Source organism: Aphidius gifuensis, linkage group LG4, assembly GCF_014905175.1.
Source record: "Aphidius gifuensis isolate YNYX2018 linkage group LG4, ASM1490517v1, whole genome shotgun sequence".
Classification (NCBI taxonomy): Eukaryota; Metazoa; Arthropoda; class Insecta; order Hymenoptera; family Braconidae; genus Aphidius; species Aphidius gifuensis.
The window spans coordinates 1,941,810-1,958,356 of NC_057791.1; the positions used below are offsets into that span (position 1 = coordinate 1,941,810).

General features: G+C 25.5%; 2 protein-coding genes across 3 annotated transcripts; both read right to left on the reverse strand.

The window, feature by feature from the left end:
* Positions 1-1,741: 1,741 nt before the first annotated feature.
* Positions 1,742-5,985, reverse strand: LOC122854403 (uncharacterized protein MAL13P1.304-like). Of its 2 annotated transcripts, none has more exons than XM_044155026.1 (4): positions 5,633-5,985; positions 5,131-5,464; positions 2,404-5,059; positions 1,742-2,050 (listed from the first exon to the last, which is right to left on the reverse strand). In XM_044155026.1, the coding sequence occupies exons 3-4, from the start codon at positions 4,997-4,999 to the stop codon at positions 2,031-2,033; spliced, it is 2,616 nt and encodes an 871-aa protein (XP_044010961.1). In that variant the 5' UTR covers positions 5,000-5,059; positions 5,131-5,464; positions 5,633-5,985; the 3' UTR covers positions 1,742-2,030. The 2 variants fall into 2 exon arrangements, with proteins under 2 accessions (XP_044010961.1, XP_044010960.1); XM_044155025.1 differs by having other exon boundaries at positions 5,609-5,985.
* A 310-nt stretch (positions 5,986-6,295) lies between these two features.
* LOC122853699 (glycerophosphodiester phosphodiesterase 1) lies at positions 6,296-9,827 on the reverse strand. The gene is made up of 6 exons (XM_044154116.1): positions 9,810-9,827; positions 7,298-7,372; positions 7,060-7,235; positions 6,792-6,816; positions 6,497-6,726; positions 6,296-6,434 (listed from the first exon to the last, which is right to left on the reverse strand). The coding sequence occupies exons 1-6, from the start codon at positions 9,825-9,827 to the stop codon at positions 6,296-6,298; spliced, it is 663 nt and encodes a 220-aa protein (XP_044010051.1).
* Between the last annotated feature and the right edge of the window lie 6,720 nt (positions 9,828-16,547).

Here is a 16,547-nt window from a genome sequence, read left to right on the forward strand (position 1 = left end):
TAAATTACATAAATTTTATTTGCATATTGTAAAAATTATTTTACCTTGACATGTTGTACAGTTAATCTCGGAGATAATTAACAAAAAAAAAAAATACAATAATAATTGTTAAATAAATAATAGTTTAAATCAATAAAAACAATAATTTAATTTGCAGGAAAATGTTAACGCCTTTGCTCAACCGGGCAACAACATAATACAAATATTATATAAATATAAAATAACAAAAAAAAGTGATCAAACTTATCCATATATAATTCAAAAATAATAGAACAAAAAAAAAATTATTATTAACAAATGATAAATAAAAAATTTCAAATGTTTTATATTTTTACACCAAACAATAAACAGATTTAAAAAAAAAAATTAACATAATAATATATCTAATACAGAGAAAAAACAAATATAATATAAAAAAAATGATAAATTATTTAAAATAACAATGTCCTTCCATATTCAACCTCAAATAACATATTTTATTTATTATTTTTTCATCAAACCGCATTAACTTCCGTAGAATTTTGACTATAAATTAATTTAAAGTGTTAATTTCACTTAAAATTAGCTGACCTGATGAAGCAATTAAAATACAAATAATTATACTATAAATTTAAATAAATAAAATACTTTTTAAATGTACTTAAATAATTCAAATTGTATGTTTATCATTTTGAATGAAAGAAATTAATAAAAAATCATGTTTTTTTTTATACGATTAATTTAAAATGTATTATCAATGTTTTAATGAAAAAAAAAAATATCTGATAATGGCAATATATAAAAATATGTAATTGATGATTCATAAAAAAAAAAAAAAAAATTTCATGTATACATAACATTGTCATAAAAAAAAGAAAATACATAAATTTAAAAAAATAAATTAAATAATTGTACTAAATATAAAGAATCAAAAAAAACAAAAATATATAATTAAAAAACTGAGTTAAAATTAATAGTGGAAAAAAAAAAAAAAAATTCAACAATTAAAAGATAAAAACACAAAATAATATATAAATATATAAATATGAATTATAAATAATTGTAATTAAATAGTTTTCATAGTTGAAAGTAGTAAAGTGATATTTGTACGTATCTAAATGAAGATGATTGCTTGATGTCTTGATCAATCAATCCATAAATTAAATTTGAAAAAGATTTAAATAAAATATAAATAATATAAATATATAAATTGGACTGATTGATTATTTGACGTCATTTGATAATTTCAATGATGAAACAAACAAAAAAAGCAAGATATTTGTCAGTGGGCTCACTGGTTCTAGATGTATTTTTTCGTTCAAAATCACGTCTAAAAAATATAATAAAAATAATAATCGATGATTAAAAATACAGTCAAACAATCGATGTCAAAGCAAATTAATAATTATAAATAATCGCTAGTATAATTAATAACTATTTGTATAAAAAAAAAATTAATTAAAATAGTAATTTTATATTTAAAAAATTCAATAAAAATTATAATAAATTTGTCAATCGATTATTAAATTGACATTGATTGTTTATAATATTGTATATAATTAAATTTAATAATAAAAAAAAATTATATATATTAATGTAGATTTTAATGATGCTTTAAACTTTTTTTTCTATATAGAAATATATATTCAAATTTGAATAATTTGTTTTGCTGAAAAAAAATACTAATGAATGAAAAATAATGATAAAATTATTTTCTAAAATTTATGAAAAAAAAAAACAAATATACAAAAAATAATACAAATTTTTTAATTTTTTTTATAACAATAATAATAATTTATTTTGTGAACAACAGAAAACAAGAAAAACCAGTAATAATATATTAACATATTTTTCAAAGGTAAGACTATGATTAAATAAAAAATAATATATATTTATTATAAACAAAACAAACATAAATATTGCTTAAATAATAACAATATATTTATTATTAATTTTTTTTTTTAATAAACATTAATTAATTTATTGTTTATATTTTTAATATATAAAATTTGATTTGTAGAATTTCCAAGAAACGTCGATCAACGACGCCATCATAGAGCTGTTACCCGACCTGCGACATTATATTTATAATTCAACAAAATAAAACAAAAATTATAATAAACTTGTTTTTTTTATATATTATTTACAAGCAATACACAATATCACTCATGAATGCAAACAAAAACAATGACACACAAAAACACTTGCAAATTTAACGAGAAAAAAAAAAAAAAATGTTCAGTCTTAATCAATTGTATCATTATAATTTTAACAGTGCAATTATAATTGCTATTAAAAGTGTTAGAAAAATAGACAACAATGCAATGGTGTATATTGTTAAGCAATTAGTAACGAAGCAAATATTAGCAATTGATTTCAATATATTGAAATTTTTAGCTTTACATTTATTGTCAAATATCTCACCTTCAATTTTTCTTGTTATCATCAAATTTTCATCATCATTATTATCATTTAATTTTACCTTTTTATTATCCTGTAATTTATCTAAATTATCATGATTATTTATTGATAATTTATCAATACCAATATCACTATTAAAAGGCAAATAATTTTCAATATTATTATCATCAGTTGAATTATAAATTTCTTGAAATTTTAATTCAATATCATCGTCATCGAAATTATCATTATTCATTATTAATTCATTGCTATTTTTTTTTTCATCAATCACATCAATAACATCACTAATTTTATCATCAATATTATTCAATTCATCAACATTATTTTTAATCATTTCTTCTAATTCAATAAATTCATCAAATGATGTTTTTGATACATCATCATTGTTATTGTTGTTATCTGTTAATTTAACTTGTTCAGATGTTTTCATAATTAAATTTTCAAGATCATGACATAATTGTTTATACTCTGTTAATTCTTTATCACTTATTGTTAATTTTATATTTTTTTCATTTGTCAAAGAACAATTATTAAATATATTATCATGTGGAAAATTATCATCAATATCATGCTTATTTTTACATTGAATTTCTTCAAAATTTATTGTTTTTCTATGACAATTATCATCATCATTATTATCATCATCATGTAATTTATTAGGCACATCATTTATTTGATATTTATCCATGTAATTATCAATAAATCCAGATATTCTTGTTGGACGATTAAGCTTAACATATTCTTTGTACCAAGTACTTTGTTTATTTTTATTATTATTACTATTAATAATACCATAAATATCAGCAGACATACTTCTTGTTGCTTTTTTTTTTTTATTATTATCCTGTTGTCCATTTTTAATTAAATAATTATTCTTAATATTATTATCTTTACGTAAATTTCTAAATGCCAAATCATCAGTTATAATATCTGGCTCATTTTTTGGTAAATAAATTGATCTATTATTATTATTATTATTAGCTAAATCATGATGTAAATAATCACTTTCAGGTGAACATGTTACTGGACCAATTGGTATACCAAATGGTGGTTGTGGATCATTAATTTTAAGTGTATTTATTGAATGATTTATACAACGATATGCAACATCATCTTTTGTTAAATCAGGTGTTGTACGATTACTATTTATTTTATAATCATTTTGTGATGTTGATGATAATAATATTGGTGATGATAAATAACTACCACGTGGTAATTGTTGTTCATATAATGATGTTTTTGATATTGATGATTTTTTCATACGTCTATATGCCATGTCATCATTTAAACGTGTATTATCATCATCACGCCATGATAATTCTTTTGTTAAATCATTTGATGATGTATCTGATAAACTTTTTAATGAACTGCTATTATTTTTACATGATAATTTATATCTATATTCATCCATACAACGTTTTTCAGCACGATCTAATAAATCTTTATCATCAAGCTTCAATGAATTATATATTGTCTCCAATTCTTGTAATGCTTCTTCTAAATTTTTTGAATATCTACGTTTTTCAGCATCATTTAATTTTTTTTCCATAATAATATCATCATTTATATCATGATTTTTTAGCTTTTTTATATAATCATTATCAAGTGATCCAGTATTGATATATTGTTGTTGTTTTTTATGTGTAATATCAATGTCTGATTGTTGTAATGAATATCTTGTTGGTTGTATTATTTTTGATTTGCATGATCTTGGTGGTGGTTCTGGTGGTTGTTGATTATTATCATCATAATTATTATCTCTAAAACAACATTCATTTTGTTGTATATGAGGATAACAATTGTAACTTTTTGTTGGACATAATGATATGTTTAATTGGCTATTAAATAAATCATGATTATTATTATCATATGAATATGATTTATTTGTTAAATATTGTTTTTTAGATGTATCATTATTAAGTGTTAATATTTTTGGTGTTAATGTATCAGATAAATATTTTTTTTGTGATTTTAATAATTTATTTGTATCATAATTATCATCACGATAAATACGTTTCATATAACGTTCTGTTCTAGCACCACGTGAACGTTTTTTATTTGGTAAATCAATTTTTTTGTATGAAAAATCTTCACTTTGGCAGTGCATTGTTTGTGTTGAATCATCATCATCATCATTTTCATCTGAACTACTTTTAAAATAACGTTCATTTTTCATTTGACATCTTGGTTTTTTACGATTTTTTATTAATATTTTATTAATTGTGTCATTTGTTTTAATTTTATCATCAAATTTTATAAATTCTTCTTGATTTATTGTCAATGAATCTCTTATTTTTTCATTGGAATTATTTGAATTTATATTTAAATCTTTTAATGTTTGTTTATTTATTATTTCAGATGTCGAATTACTTGGACCTGGTATATCTTCTGGTGATTTTTTGTATATTATTGATGGTGATGAAACAATTTGACATGATTCTTGTTTTTGCTTTTTTTTAAATAAACCACCAATTGACCATTTTTTATTTTTTTTTTTCAAACAACTATCATCTTTATTATGAGTATTTTCTATATTTTTTTTTTCTTGGCTTATTTCCCATTTTTCTGTTTTTTTACCACGACTTATCCACTTGTCCATTTAAAATATTTTAAATTCTTTATTTAAAATAATGAGTGAGTTTAAATTTATTATCTGAAACTAAAAAAAAAAATATATTAACATCAATTGACATAATTAAAATAAGCAATAATTATTTATATCAAACATACCTTAAACCTTCAATTTATTTTTTACAAAAATATATATTTTTAAAACTCACAATTATTATTTTACTATCAAATTTCGAATCGAAATAATATAATCATATTAACAACGAGTAGAAAAAAAATACACTGTGTGTGTACGTGTATTATTAATTTTTTTCAGCTAAATATTGAGATCAACATTTGAGAGAAAACGAAAAGACGTTGTTGTCTTTTCAATGGCACATTTAAAAATGGAACGTCTTCGAAATTTCGTTGAATATTAAAACGTCAAAATAACTTGAAAATTCCAGTTAAATTAGTGAAAGCCAGCTGGCCTGTCTGCAGTATGATGATGACACTGTAAAGAAAAACGAAAATAAAAAAAAAATATTAAAATAACAAATAATTATTTCACATAAAATAAATCTATTAAATATTTATTTTAAGATATTTCGAAAAATTACTTAATCACTGTAATTATTTATTGTTACTAATTACTCACTGTGGCCATTTAATATTTATTCACCTCGATAATACATTTGTAATGATAAATAAAGATGTTAAATAATTTAACAATGTATATTTAATACACACATTAAAAATACACATATGAAAAAAAAATATTATTACTCCAAAAAGAATGAGACGATTTAAACGTTTAACCTCATCGTAGACCTTCAAGAAACTGAAGCAAAGAAAAAATAATAATACTACGTCATACACACAAACAAATATGTCTCAACATAAATTCTATTTTTTTTTTTTTTTCAATAGAGTGAGGGTATTATGTATTTGTGTAACGTGATAGTCGCCAAGAAATATTTTTATTATTTCCTTCATCAAAATTATACATAGCATTCTTCAAGTTATTGGATATTATTTTTATATTTATCTGTAAATTATTTGATATATATTATTATAATCATTACATTTTATTAATAAAAGTTAATATACTTGTTTATAATTAAATTTGAATAGAGTAAATATATATTAATTTTATTCTAGACTAGATATTATCATTTGAATATAAAAACTTACGTATTATTTTGAGTTTAAAATAAAAAATAATATAAGGTACTTCTAATACTGTTAATATAGAATGTGCTGTTTTGGTATTTAATTATAATTTATAGCTGCATTATGAAGATATATAATTTGTGCTTTTTGTGTTAATTTTAAAATTAATTATTTAACTTTTTTCAGTTAATAATGTATCAGTAAAATATGTTATTTTATATACTTTTGAATAAAGTAATTTTTCAGATGGTAAATTAATACTCCAAGCAATAACACGTACACCAAGATTTTTCCAATTATTAATAACTTGTCTGTAAATTAATTAGCAAAATTAAATTCAATAAATTATAATATTTAATTTAAATTAACTTACAAATTAACTACATCCTTGTGTAATAGTATCGTCGAAATTCCAATGATGTTATAAACAAAACGTGCAAGTGCCCAGTCATATACATAATCAATAAAACAATTTGACAAATGTTTAAATATATTATTTGATCTTGATTCACCAGGACCATCACTACCACTCCATGTTATTGATGAAAAAAATTTTGGTCTATATGACAAACTTCCAATGATTTTTGAATTACGTTTTCTCAACTGTAAATTAATTTATATTTTTTATATCAAAATAAATAGCATAAAACATTTAATTAAATAATTACCATGTAAATAATTAGCGGATAAAAACTAGTGACAATTGATTTTTTATATAATTCTGGATATTTTTTGTATGCATCTAAAATAATTTGTACAATTTCTAAATTATTTTCTTTGACATCAATGAATACACGTAGATTATTCTTCAAACATTTATCAATTGTTTCATCAAATAAAGCAATTTTTTCATGTCCATTAAATTTATCCCTGTTGACAAATAATATTTTTAAATTAATAATAAGTTTTTTAATAATTTTAGATGATTCAAATTACCTCAAAGGATGTCTTGCTGATATATCAAGGTTTTTTAATTCATCCCAAGTCATTTGATTGATGATTCCCAATTGACCAGTCAATCTTTCAATAGTATCATCATGAAATATTATTGGTACTTTGTCTTTGGTCAATGCAAGATCAAATTCAACTGCAGAACAACCTTTGTCCTTACACTGTAAATAAATTAAATTAAAATAAATTTTTTTATGTTAATAAATTATTTATGTTAATTTACATTTTGAAATGCTGATAAACTATTTTCAGGATAATCATATCCACCACCACGATGTCCAACAACTCTCATACAATACTGTTGATTATTATTAATTAAATTATCATTACTATTGTTATTTATCAAACAAGGATCAATTCCTAATATTTCATTGACAATTTTTTTATCTGGTTGGGCATTTTTTAATATCCACATTATTATTAATAGCAATAATGTTCCCCATACTATCCATGGTATTGAAAAATAATAAAGAATACTTATTAATATAAATAATATTGTCTCAAGATATATCCAAAGTAATGAACAATTTAATAAACAATATAAAAAACCAGACATTTTATAACAACAGTGTGTTTGATTTATTATTAATAAATTTTAATCTTAAGCTTGATTGTATTTTTTAATTAATTTATTTTTGTTATTAACATTGTTATTAGAGTTTTGATGATTATTTACATTGATTATCAAGCAATGTCACTGTCAAATTGTGACTTGTCATAACAAATTATTATGGTTATGTTGTTGTTAATTTTTTTAATTTTATTTAATTAGTATTTGTTATTGTCATGTTAATTGTTTTTGTTTAATTTAAAGAGGCGTTTTCACTTGGTTGTTTACTGTCAAAAGCAAGCGAGAAAAATATAGAGGTCTCTCTCATCTAGCAAAGTTACTAGCGCTCACGATTGGGGATATTTTTTTTCCAGCCTAACTTCCGCTCGTGGTTTGAATTTAAAACAATATATAAATACGATGTATATATTTGATAGAATAATAGTAAAATAATTTTTTTTTTAATGATTAAAAATTGTTCAAAATGATTTAATAATTTTAGTAATTTTAGTTTTGAAAATAAAATAAGGAAAGAATATATTAGAATTTTTTTTTCAAGGTTATTTTTTTTTTTTTTTAAGTATTGATTTTTTTTTTTTCCATATGGACGTATTGTTGAGTTAACAAATGTTGCTTGTTGATAAGGGATGACTCATGGACAGAGCTAGTCATCGAGAGAGCAGCAGCTGGGCCTAGACAAGTTTAGTTAGTCTTTGGCTGCAGCGGAGTGAACAGCAATTTTACGGGTTCGGAAATAATTTATAAAATTTGGTTAGAAATCGTTGAAGTAGCTGCACGTGCATTGTTAAAAAATTAAATTAAGAGTAGTAAATTATTTTAAGTAAGTTTTTTGATAAATTTTAATAATTTTTAAAAGTTTTAATTAAAGTATTTAAAATTATTGCACGTGCAGCATCGTGTTTTTCAATTAAAAAAATAAAAGTGCAAGTGTTTCGTCGATTAAATAATGTGCTCGTTTGTTAGATCAAGAAAAATCGTACAGGTAAATTTATTTGTAGAAATTATCTCGTGGTTTTTAATTGTAAAAAGGTGCAAGTAAGGTTAAATTAATTTTTTTTTTCTCGTCGGGATTTTTACAGTAACAATTATAAAATTATTTCCAATTTTTTTTTTACATTTAAATTTCAAATTAGTATATATTTTTTCTCGTGTCGTGGTTTTTACAATAATTATTACAAATTTATTTCCATTTTTTTTTTTTACATTTAATTTTTAAATAAGTATATTTTTTTTTTGTCGTGAATTTTTCAATTAGTTTTTTTTTAAAAATATTTTAAAGTTTTAAATAATTATAGATTTTTATTTGAAACACCGTTAGAATTTTCTCCGTACATGTGTTTTTTCTATTTCGTCATCGTGATGTTCAACACATGTTTTACAAGTTTCTCTCGTCGACGATGAGTCATAGAAAATCGCAGTGACCTCTCGTCTTCCTAGATAAATTATTTCAGTCCGTGTTCATTCTCTGCGGAGTGCGTTTAAGTTTTTTCGGTATTTTAAAAAAAATTTGGTTATAAATATTCGCAACACATGCAGCCTCGTGGTTTTTCCGTAGAAAATTTTTTTTGATTTAACATTTTCATCTAGTTAAATAATTTTAAAAGTTTTAACAAAAGTATTTAAAATTACTGCACGTGCAGCCTCGTGGTTTTTGGTTAAAAAAAAAAAAAGTGCAAGTGTTTCGTCAATTAAATAACGTGCTCGATTGTTTCATCAAAAAGAATTATACAGGTAAATTTATTTGTGGAAATTATCTCGTGGTTTTTAATTGTAAAAAAAAAAACGTGCAAGTTCAAATTAGATACGAATATTATTTTATTATTATCGTGACAAACCAATCATTATTGTTAAATTATTTCCAATTTTTTTTTTTCATTTAGATTTAAAAATAATATTAATTTTTTTTCTTGTCTTGATTTTTACAATAATTATTACAAAATTATTTCCATTTTTTTTTCCATTTAGATTTTAAAATAATATTTTTTTTTTTGTCGTGGTTTTTACAATTAGTTTTTTAAAAGATATTTAAAAGTTTTAGATAATTATAGATTTTTATTTGAAACACCGTTAGAATTTTCTCCGAACATATGTTTCTTTTATTTCGTCATTGTGCTGTTCAACACGTGTTTTTCTAAATTTCTCTCGCAGTCAACCGATGACTCACCTGTAGACAATGAGACATAGGAAATCGCAGCGACCTCTCATCTTCCTAGCCTTCCTAGATAAATTATTTCATTTTGCCTTCATTCTCTGCGGAGTGCGTTCAAGTTTTTTCGGTATTTTAAAATAAATTTGGTTAGAAATTTTCGAAACACGTGCAGCCTCGTGGCTTTTCCTTGGAAAATTTTTTTTGATTTAATTTTTTGTCCGGTAAATTAATTTAGAAGTTTAATTAGAATTATTTTAAATTAACAAGTGAACATTTTCCGTGAACAAGTAGTTTTTTAATATAGAAAAAAAAAAAAAATGTGCAAATTTTAATAGTGCCTGTTACTTTTTTTGGATTATTGGTGACTACCTGGACAACTTCTACAGAATATGGCTTTGATGGAAGGATTTTATTGGACTATTGGAATCTACCTGGACAACTTCTACAGGATTTTGCAGTTTGCAGTTACAAGGTAAGTTCCTCTAGATCGAGATCGACTAGTTGTAATTATTAACCCATCCCGGAAAAGTGCTTTAAATGTCCCTGAAGTTTTAAAAAATTGTTGTTATATTTTTTAAAGCCTCTTGTCGTTCCAAACTATTATTTAATTTATTGTTTAGATTCATTTTGACTATTTTTTTTTCTTCATTAATTAAATTCAATTTTTAAACAAAGTCAAAATGGGTCAACCCTGTCTTCCTCAAACAGAGTAGACGGGGGTGATTAGGATTTCATTATTATCTATCGTGATCATTTATACTAGATAAATTATCACTCTTTTCTATTGCGATGTATACTAGTATGTAAGTTTTTTTTTGATTGACTTTAGAGCACTTTTCCAATAAAATATTTTTATTTTACGTTTTGTATTTAAATTTTGGGCGCGATTTTATTTTTTTGAAATAGAAACAATTAAATAAAAATATAAATTGAATTTTATCGGGTAAAAAAATTCATTAGATAATTATTTTATATCTCTAAAAGCTTGCATTAATTTTGTGGATTTTGTAATTAATTTTATCTTAATATAAATATTAAATTTTAATCAAATATGACTTTTCAGTAATATTACGTTGTTACTACTTGCTTTATAAATTTGGGAGATAATGGGTGATACGTAGATAATTTAAAATTAAAATAAATTCATAATATAAATATAAAATATACCTTTAAATTCTTTTTCTCGAGTAATTAGTTTGATAATTTTATTTTAATATTGTGGCAATTCAGTAGATTCCTAAGTATATAAATTATCTTTTGACTTGAATTATTTGGGGTTGGGTTGGGGGTTGCATCCGGGACAAAATAAATTTTTCAGTTTTATAAAATCATTCAGAATTGTTCAGTGTGTACGTGGGGATCATGGGATGCTAGAACAGACATGACCTCCACGTGGTGCATCCTGGTTAATGCCAAGAAGTCTGTTGAATATTTTTTTTAGGGAACAAATTGAATTACATGAAGCGTTAATTTTTTAAGAATATAATCGATAATTTATTTGCGTCATAAATTTTACGAATATCAACCGGTGCGTACGTTTGGGGGAGGGAGGGGTTGATTATCTAATATAACTAAAATAAATTTAATTTAAATAGTACAGGTTAATTATGCAGGTGCTCCTTGTGATGCATTCTGGGTGATGTCGGGATAACTGTACTCTATTTGCGTCTCGAACTTAAAAATATGATAAACAATTAAAAGTACATGTAAATTATGCAGGTGCTCCTTGTGATGCATTCTGGGTAATGTCGGGATAACTGTACTCTATTTCGTGACTATTTTTAAAATGATAAGAAAATGCGTATTCGTAGGGGAGAATTTATTTCTTAAGATAAATTGAACATATGATAAGCGAGTAAAAGTACATGTTAATTATGCAGGTGCTCTATGTGAGTATCCTGGGTAATATCGGGAAAACTGTACTCTATTTGCGGCTCGAATTTGAAAATATGATAATTAATACGTATTTGTAAGGGGAATTTATTTTTTAAGAAAAATGAAACATATGATAAACAATTGAAAGTACATGTTAATTATGCAGGTGCTCTATGTGAGTAACCTGGGTAATCTCGGGAAAACGGTACTCTATTTGCGTCTCGAATTTGAAAATATGATAATTAATACGTATTTGTGGGGAAAATTTATTTTTTAGGAAAATAATGAAACATATGATAAACAATTAAAAGTACATGTTAATTATGCAGGTGCTCTATGTGAGTATCCTGGGTAATCTCGGGAAAACTGTACTTTATGTGCGTCTCGAATTTGAAAATATGATAATTAATACGTATTTGTAAGGGGAATTTATATTTTAAGAAAAATGAAACATATGATAAACAATTGAAAGTACATGTTAGTTATGCAGGTGCTCTATGTGAGTATCCTGGGTAATCTCGGGAAAACTGTACTCTATATGCGTGACAAAATTAAAAATATATCGACTACTACGTATTTGTGGGGAAAATTTATTTTTTAAGAAAATAATGAAACATATGATAAACAATTAAAAGTACATGTTAATTATGCAGGTGCTCCATGTGAGTATCCTGGGTAATCTCGGAAAAACTGTACTCTGTGTCACAAATTAAAAAATGTCAAACAATGCATATTTGTACGGGGAATTTTTCAATTCAAGAATAGATAAATTTATATATATAGTTTTACTGAAATCGACATTTGTAATTAGTCTTTTTTTTTTATTTTTTTTTTGATATTTTTCGCGAAAATTTAGCTGGCTACCAGATCCTGGTAGTTTGACGACAACAACTCTTGCAGTTAGCTCTCAAGCCCAGCTAAATTTTTCTTGAGTCTTTAGTCTACCCCTATTTTGTGATAAATGATATACTTGAAGTATTCACCGGGCAGGATGGCGGCAGTTACTCAGACTGATCTATGGACTTCTGAAGTCAACTTGCACCCAAACTCAGCTGAACTATTTCTCGAATTCATAGAAAACTATGCGATATTCATTAGCATGCAGCTGCTACGTTGTGTCAATATGATTATCTGTGGCCTCTGGTCGGAACGCGAGACTGCTGAAGCAATTGTGTACTTCTTAAACCAAGTTGATTGTGTCAGTCGCAAATTAAAAAAAATTTGTTGTGAGACTTTAGTCATGAGGAATGAATGGCATTTATTTCAAGGTTTTCTTGCCCTTACTCTTAGCTAAGTGATTTATTTGAAAATATTTACCTGACATACCAATCGCAGACTGGTATGAGTAATCAAATAAACAGAATTCTATTATTCTATGATTCTCGGCTAAATTTTTCTTAAGTCCTTACCGGTCCAGGGTACGGTGAGTTTAATCGAGAAATTCTGCCCCAATCTTGGCTTGATTAATTAAAATTTAGCTGGCTGTCAGATCCTGGCAGATTGACGACGATAACTTTTCGAAGTTATTATACTCTCAAGCCCAGCTAAATTTTTCTTAAGTCATTTATTGGTTCTGGTTGGCGGTGGGTGTCATCCATGCTCATTTCTAATTAACTGGTAAGTTGATCTCTAACGTAAACATACGTAGCGTATCTTAGATCCAATGATTTGTTCGTTAAGTAATCTGCCCAAGCCAAGCAAGGGTTGCGCCGCAACTGCGTATAGAAGGCATTGCTTCACTGCTTATTCGCATCTTTTTCGTGAAATATCATGGGGGTTTTTTTATTATTTTTTCGTTTTAGAGTTTTGAAAAATGTTCGATGTTAGCTAAACTATATGTATAATATTTATGGGTTTACTTAATAATGGCTTTGAATTTTTGGGTATAGCTAGTGCGGGTTTTTAGAAAAAATGTTTAATTTTAAAAATTTGATGTGTAGATTGCGTGTTTGTGGGAAATTTATTAGAAAAAAAAACTTGAACATATGATAAACGATTAAAAGTACATGTTGGTTATGCAGGTGCTCTATGTGAGTATTCTGGGTATCTCGGGAACACTGTACTCTATTTGCGTCTCGAACTTGAAAATATGATAAACAATTAAAAGTACATGTTAATTATGCAGGTGCTCCATGTGAGTATCCTGGGTAATCTCGGGAAAACTGTACTCTATATGCGTCACAAAACTGAAAATATGATATACAATACGTAATTGTAAGGGGAATTTATTTAAAAAAAAAACTGAAACATATAATAAGTGGATAAAAGTACATTTTAATTATGCAGGTGCTCTATGTGAGTAACCTGGGTAATATTGGGAAAACTGTACTCTATTTGCGTCTCGAACTTGAAAATATGATAAACAATTAAAAGTACATGTTAATTATGCAGGTGCTCTATGTGAGTATCCTGGGTAGTCTCAAAGAAACTGTACTTTATATACGTCTATGAAGTATATCAATAATACGTATTTATAAGGGGAATTTATTTTTTAAAAAAACTTAAACATTTGATAAGCGATTCAAAGTACATGTTAATTATGCAGGTGCTCTATGTGAGTATCCTGGGTAATCTCGGGAAAACTGTACTCTATATGCGTGACAAAATTAAAAATATATCAACTACTACGTATTTGTGGGGGAAATTTATTTTTTAAGAAAAATGAAACATATGATAAACAATTGAAAGTACATGTTAATTATGCAGGTGCTCCATGTGAGTATCCTGGGTGATTTCGGGAAAACTGTACTCTATTTCGTGTCTAGTTTTAAAATGATAAGAAAATTCGTATTCGTAGGGAAGAATTTATTTATTGAAAAACATATGATCACACGATGTTTATTATAAAAAGTACATGTTAATTATGCAGGTGCTCCTTGTGATGTATCCTGGGTAATGTCGGGAAAACTGTACTCTATTCGCGTCACAAAATTGAAAATATCAATCAATCAATACGTATTTGTGGGGGAAATTTATTTATCGAAAAACATATGATCATACGATATTTAACATAAAAGTGCATGTAAATTATGCAGGTGCTCCTTCTGATGCATCCTGGGCAGTGTCGGGAAAACTGTGCACATTTTTTTTTCCGGGATTTAACAAAATGAATTAGTTTTTTATGCATGGATTGACGCCTCTACTTGGCTATTTGCTGAGAAAAATAACCGGATTTCATTGGATTATTGGAATATACCTTGACATTTTCTACATGGCTTTGCTGAGAGAATTTTATATTGAATTATTGGAGACTACCTTGACGTTTTCTACATGGCTTTGCTGAGACAAATTTTATTGGATTATTGGGATCCACCTTGACGATTTTTACATGGCTTAGCTGAGAGGAATTTTATTGGATTATTCGGGTCTACCTTGACGATTTCTACATGGCTTAGCTGAGAGAATTTAATTGGATTATTGGAGACTACCTGGACTACCTTTGAGAATTTTGCTGGTTGCTGTAATAAGGTAAGTTCCTCTAGATCGAGAACGACTAGTTGTAATTATTCACCTATCCCAGAAAAGTGCTTTAATATCCTTGAAGTTACAAAAAAATGTTTGCTATATTTTTTTGAAACTTCTTGTCGTTCCAAATTATATATTATTTGATTTGTTGTTTAAATTTATTTTGACTGTTTTTTTTCATTAATTATATTTAATTTTTATGGCAAATTAAATGTCGTTAGTATAAAAGTCAAAATGAATTGACCCTGTCTTCCTCAAACAGAGTAGACGGGGGTGATTAGGATTTATTATTATCTATCGTGATAATTTATAATAGATAAATTATCACCCTTTTCCAATCCCGATGTATGTTAATATGTAAGGTTTTTTTATTTGATATTTTACGCACTTTTCCAAATACTAATGTTTTAATAATATTTCAGGATTTTGTTTTTCAGGATTTCAATTGTTTCAAGTTTTTTATGTTTGACATGATTTTAATATTTTGAAGATTTTATTTGTTTCAGAATTTTCAAGACTACGTCATCTGCTGTTTTTTGAGGATCATATTTCGAATACAAGAGGATCACTTATTGAAGATTGCATAGTAAAATGATGGAATACAGAAAATCAAGCCTATAGAAATGTCTTATCACAATGAGTGATAATGGCATAGTGAATTAAATGAAATTAAGCTTTGAAATGTCCTATCACAGTGAGTGATAGTGGCATAGTGAATTAAATTAAATTAATCTTGAAATGTCCTATCACAGCGAGTGATAGTGGCATAGTGAATTAAAAGAAATTAAACCTAAAAATGTCCTATCACAGCGAGTGATAGTGGCATAGTGAATTAGGTCCACACATATTTTTTTTTTTTTTTTTTTTACATTTGCGTCGACTGGTCAGTACATTTGCGTCGACTGATCAGTACATTTGCGTCGACTGATCAGTACATTAGCGTCGACTGATCAGTACTTGCTGCTTTGCGAGCGCAATCGAAACATTCAAATCCGTATATCGAAATAAATCTAGCTGCAGCTAGATAACATGCGAAAAACGTAACTCAAGTGGATTAGGTCTACTGGAGAAACCACTTATAAAAAAAAAAAAACGAGTCACGTATGTCTTACCTCTTGGGTGACTTGGAAAAGACATAAAGAAAATAATTAATAATTTATTTGTCATTTAATAATATACTGTAAGAGCCATGGAAATTTTTTTGTTTTTTAATATGTATGTTTTATTTTTCAGTCGTATTAAAAATATTTACACATGCTAATAAATAATATATATATATCTTCTTCTAATAGATAAAATTCTAAGTCAATAAATATGCTATTTTATGGCTCATGTATTTTTTTTTCCACTGTCACCTGAGTAAACCTTTGAATATATAATAAATCAGATGATATGAATTTTTTTATCTCAATT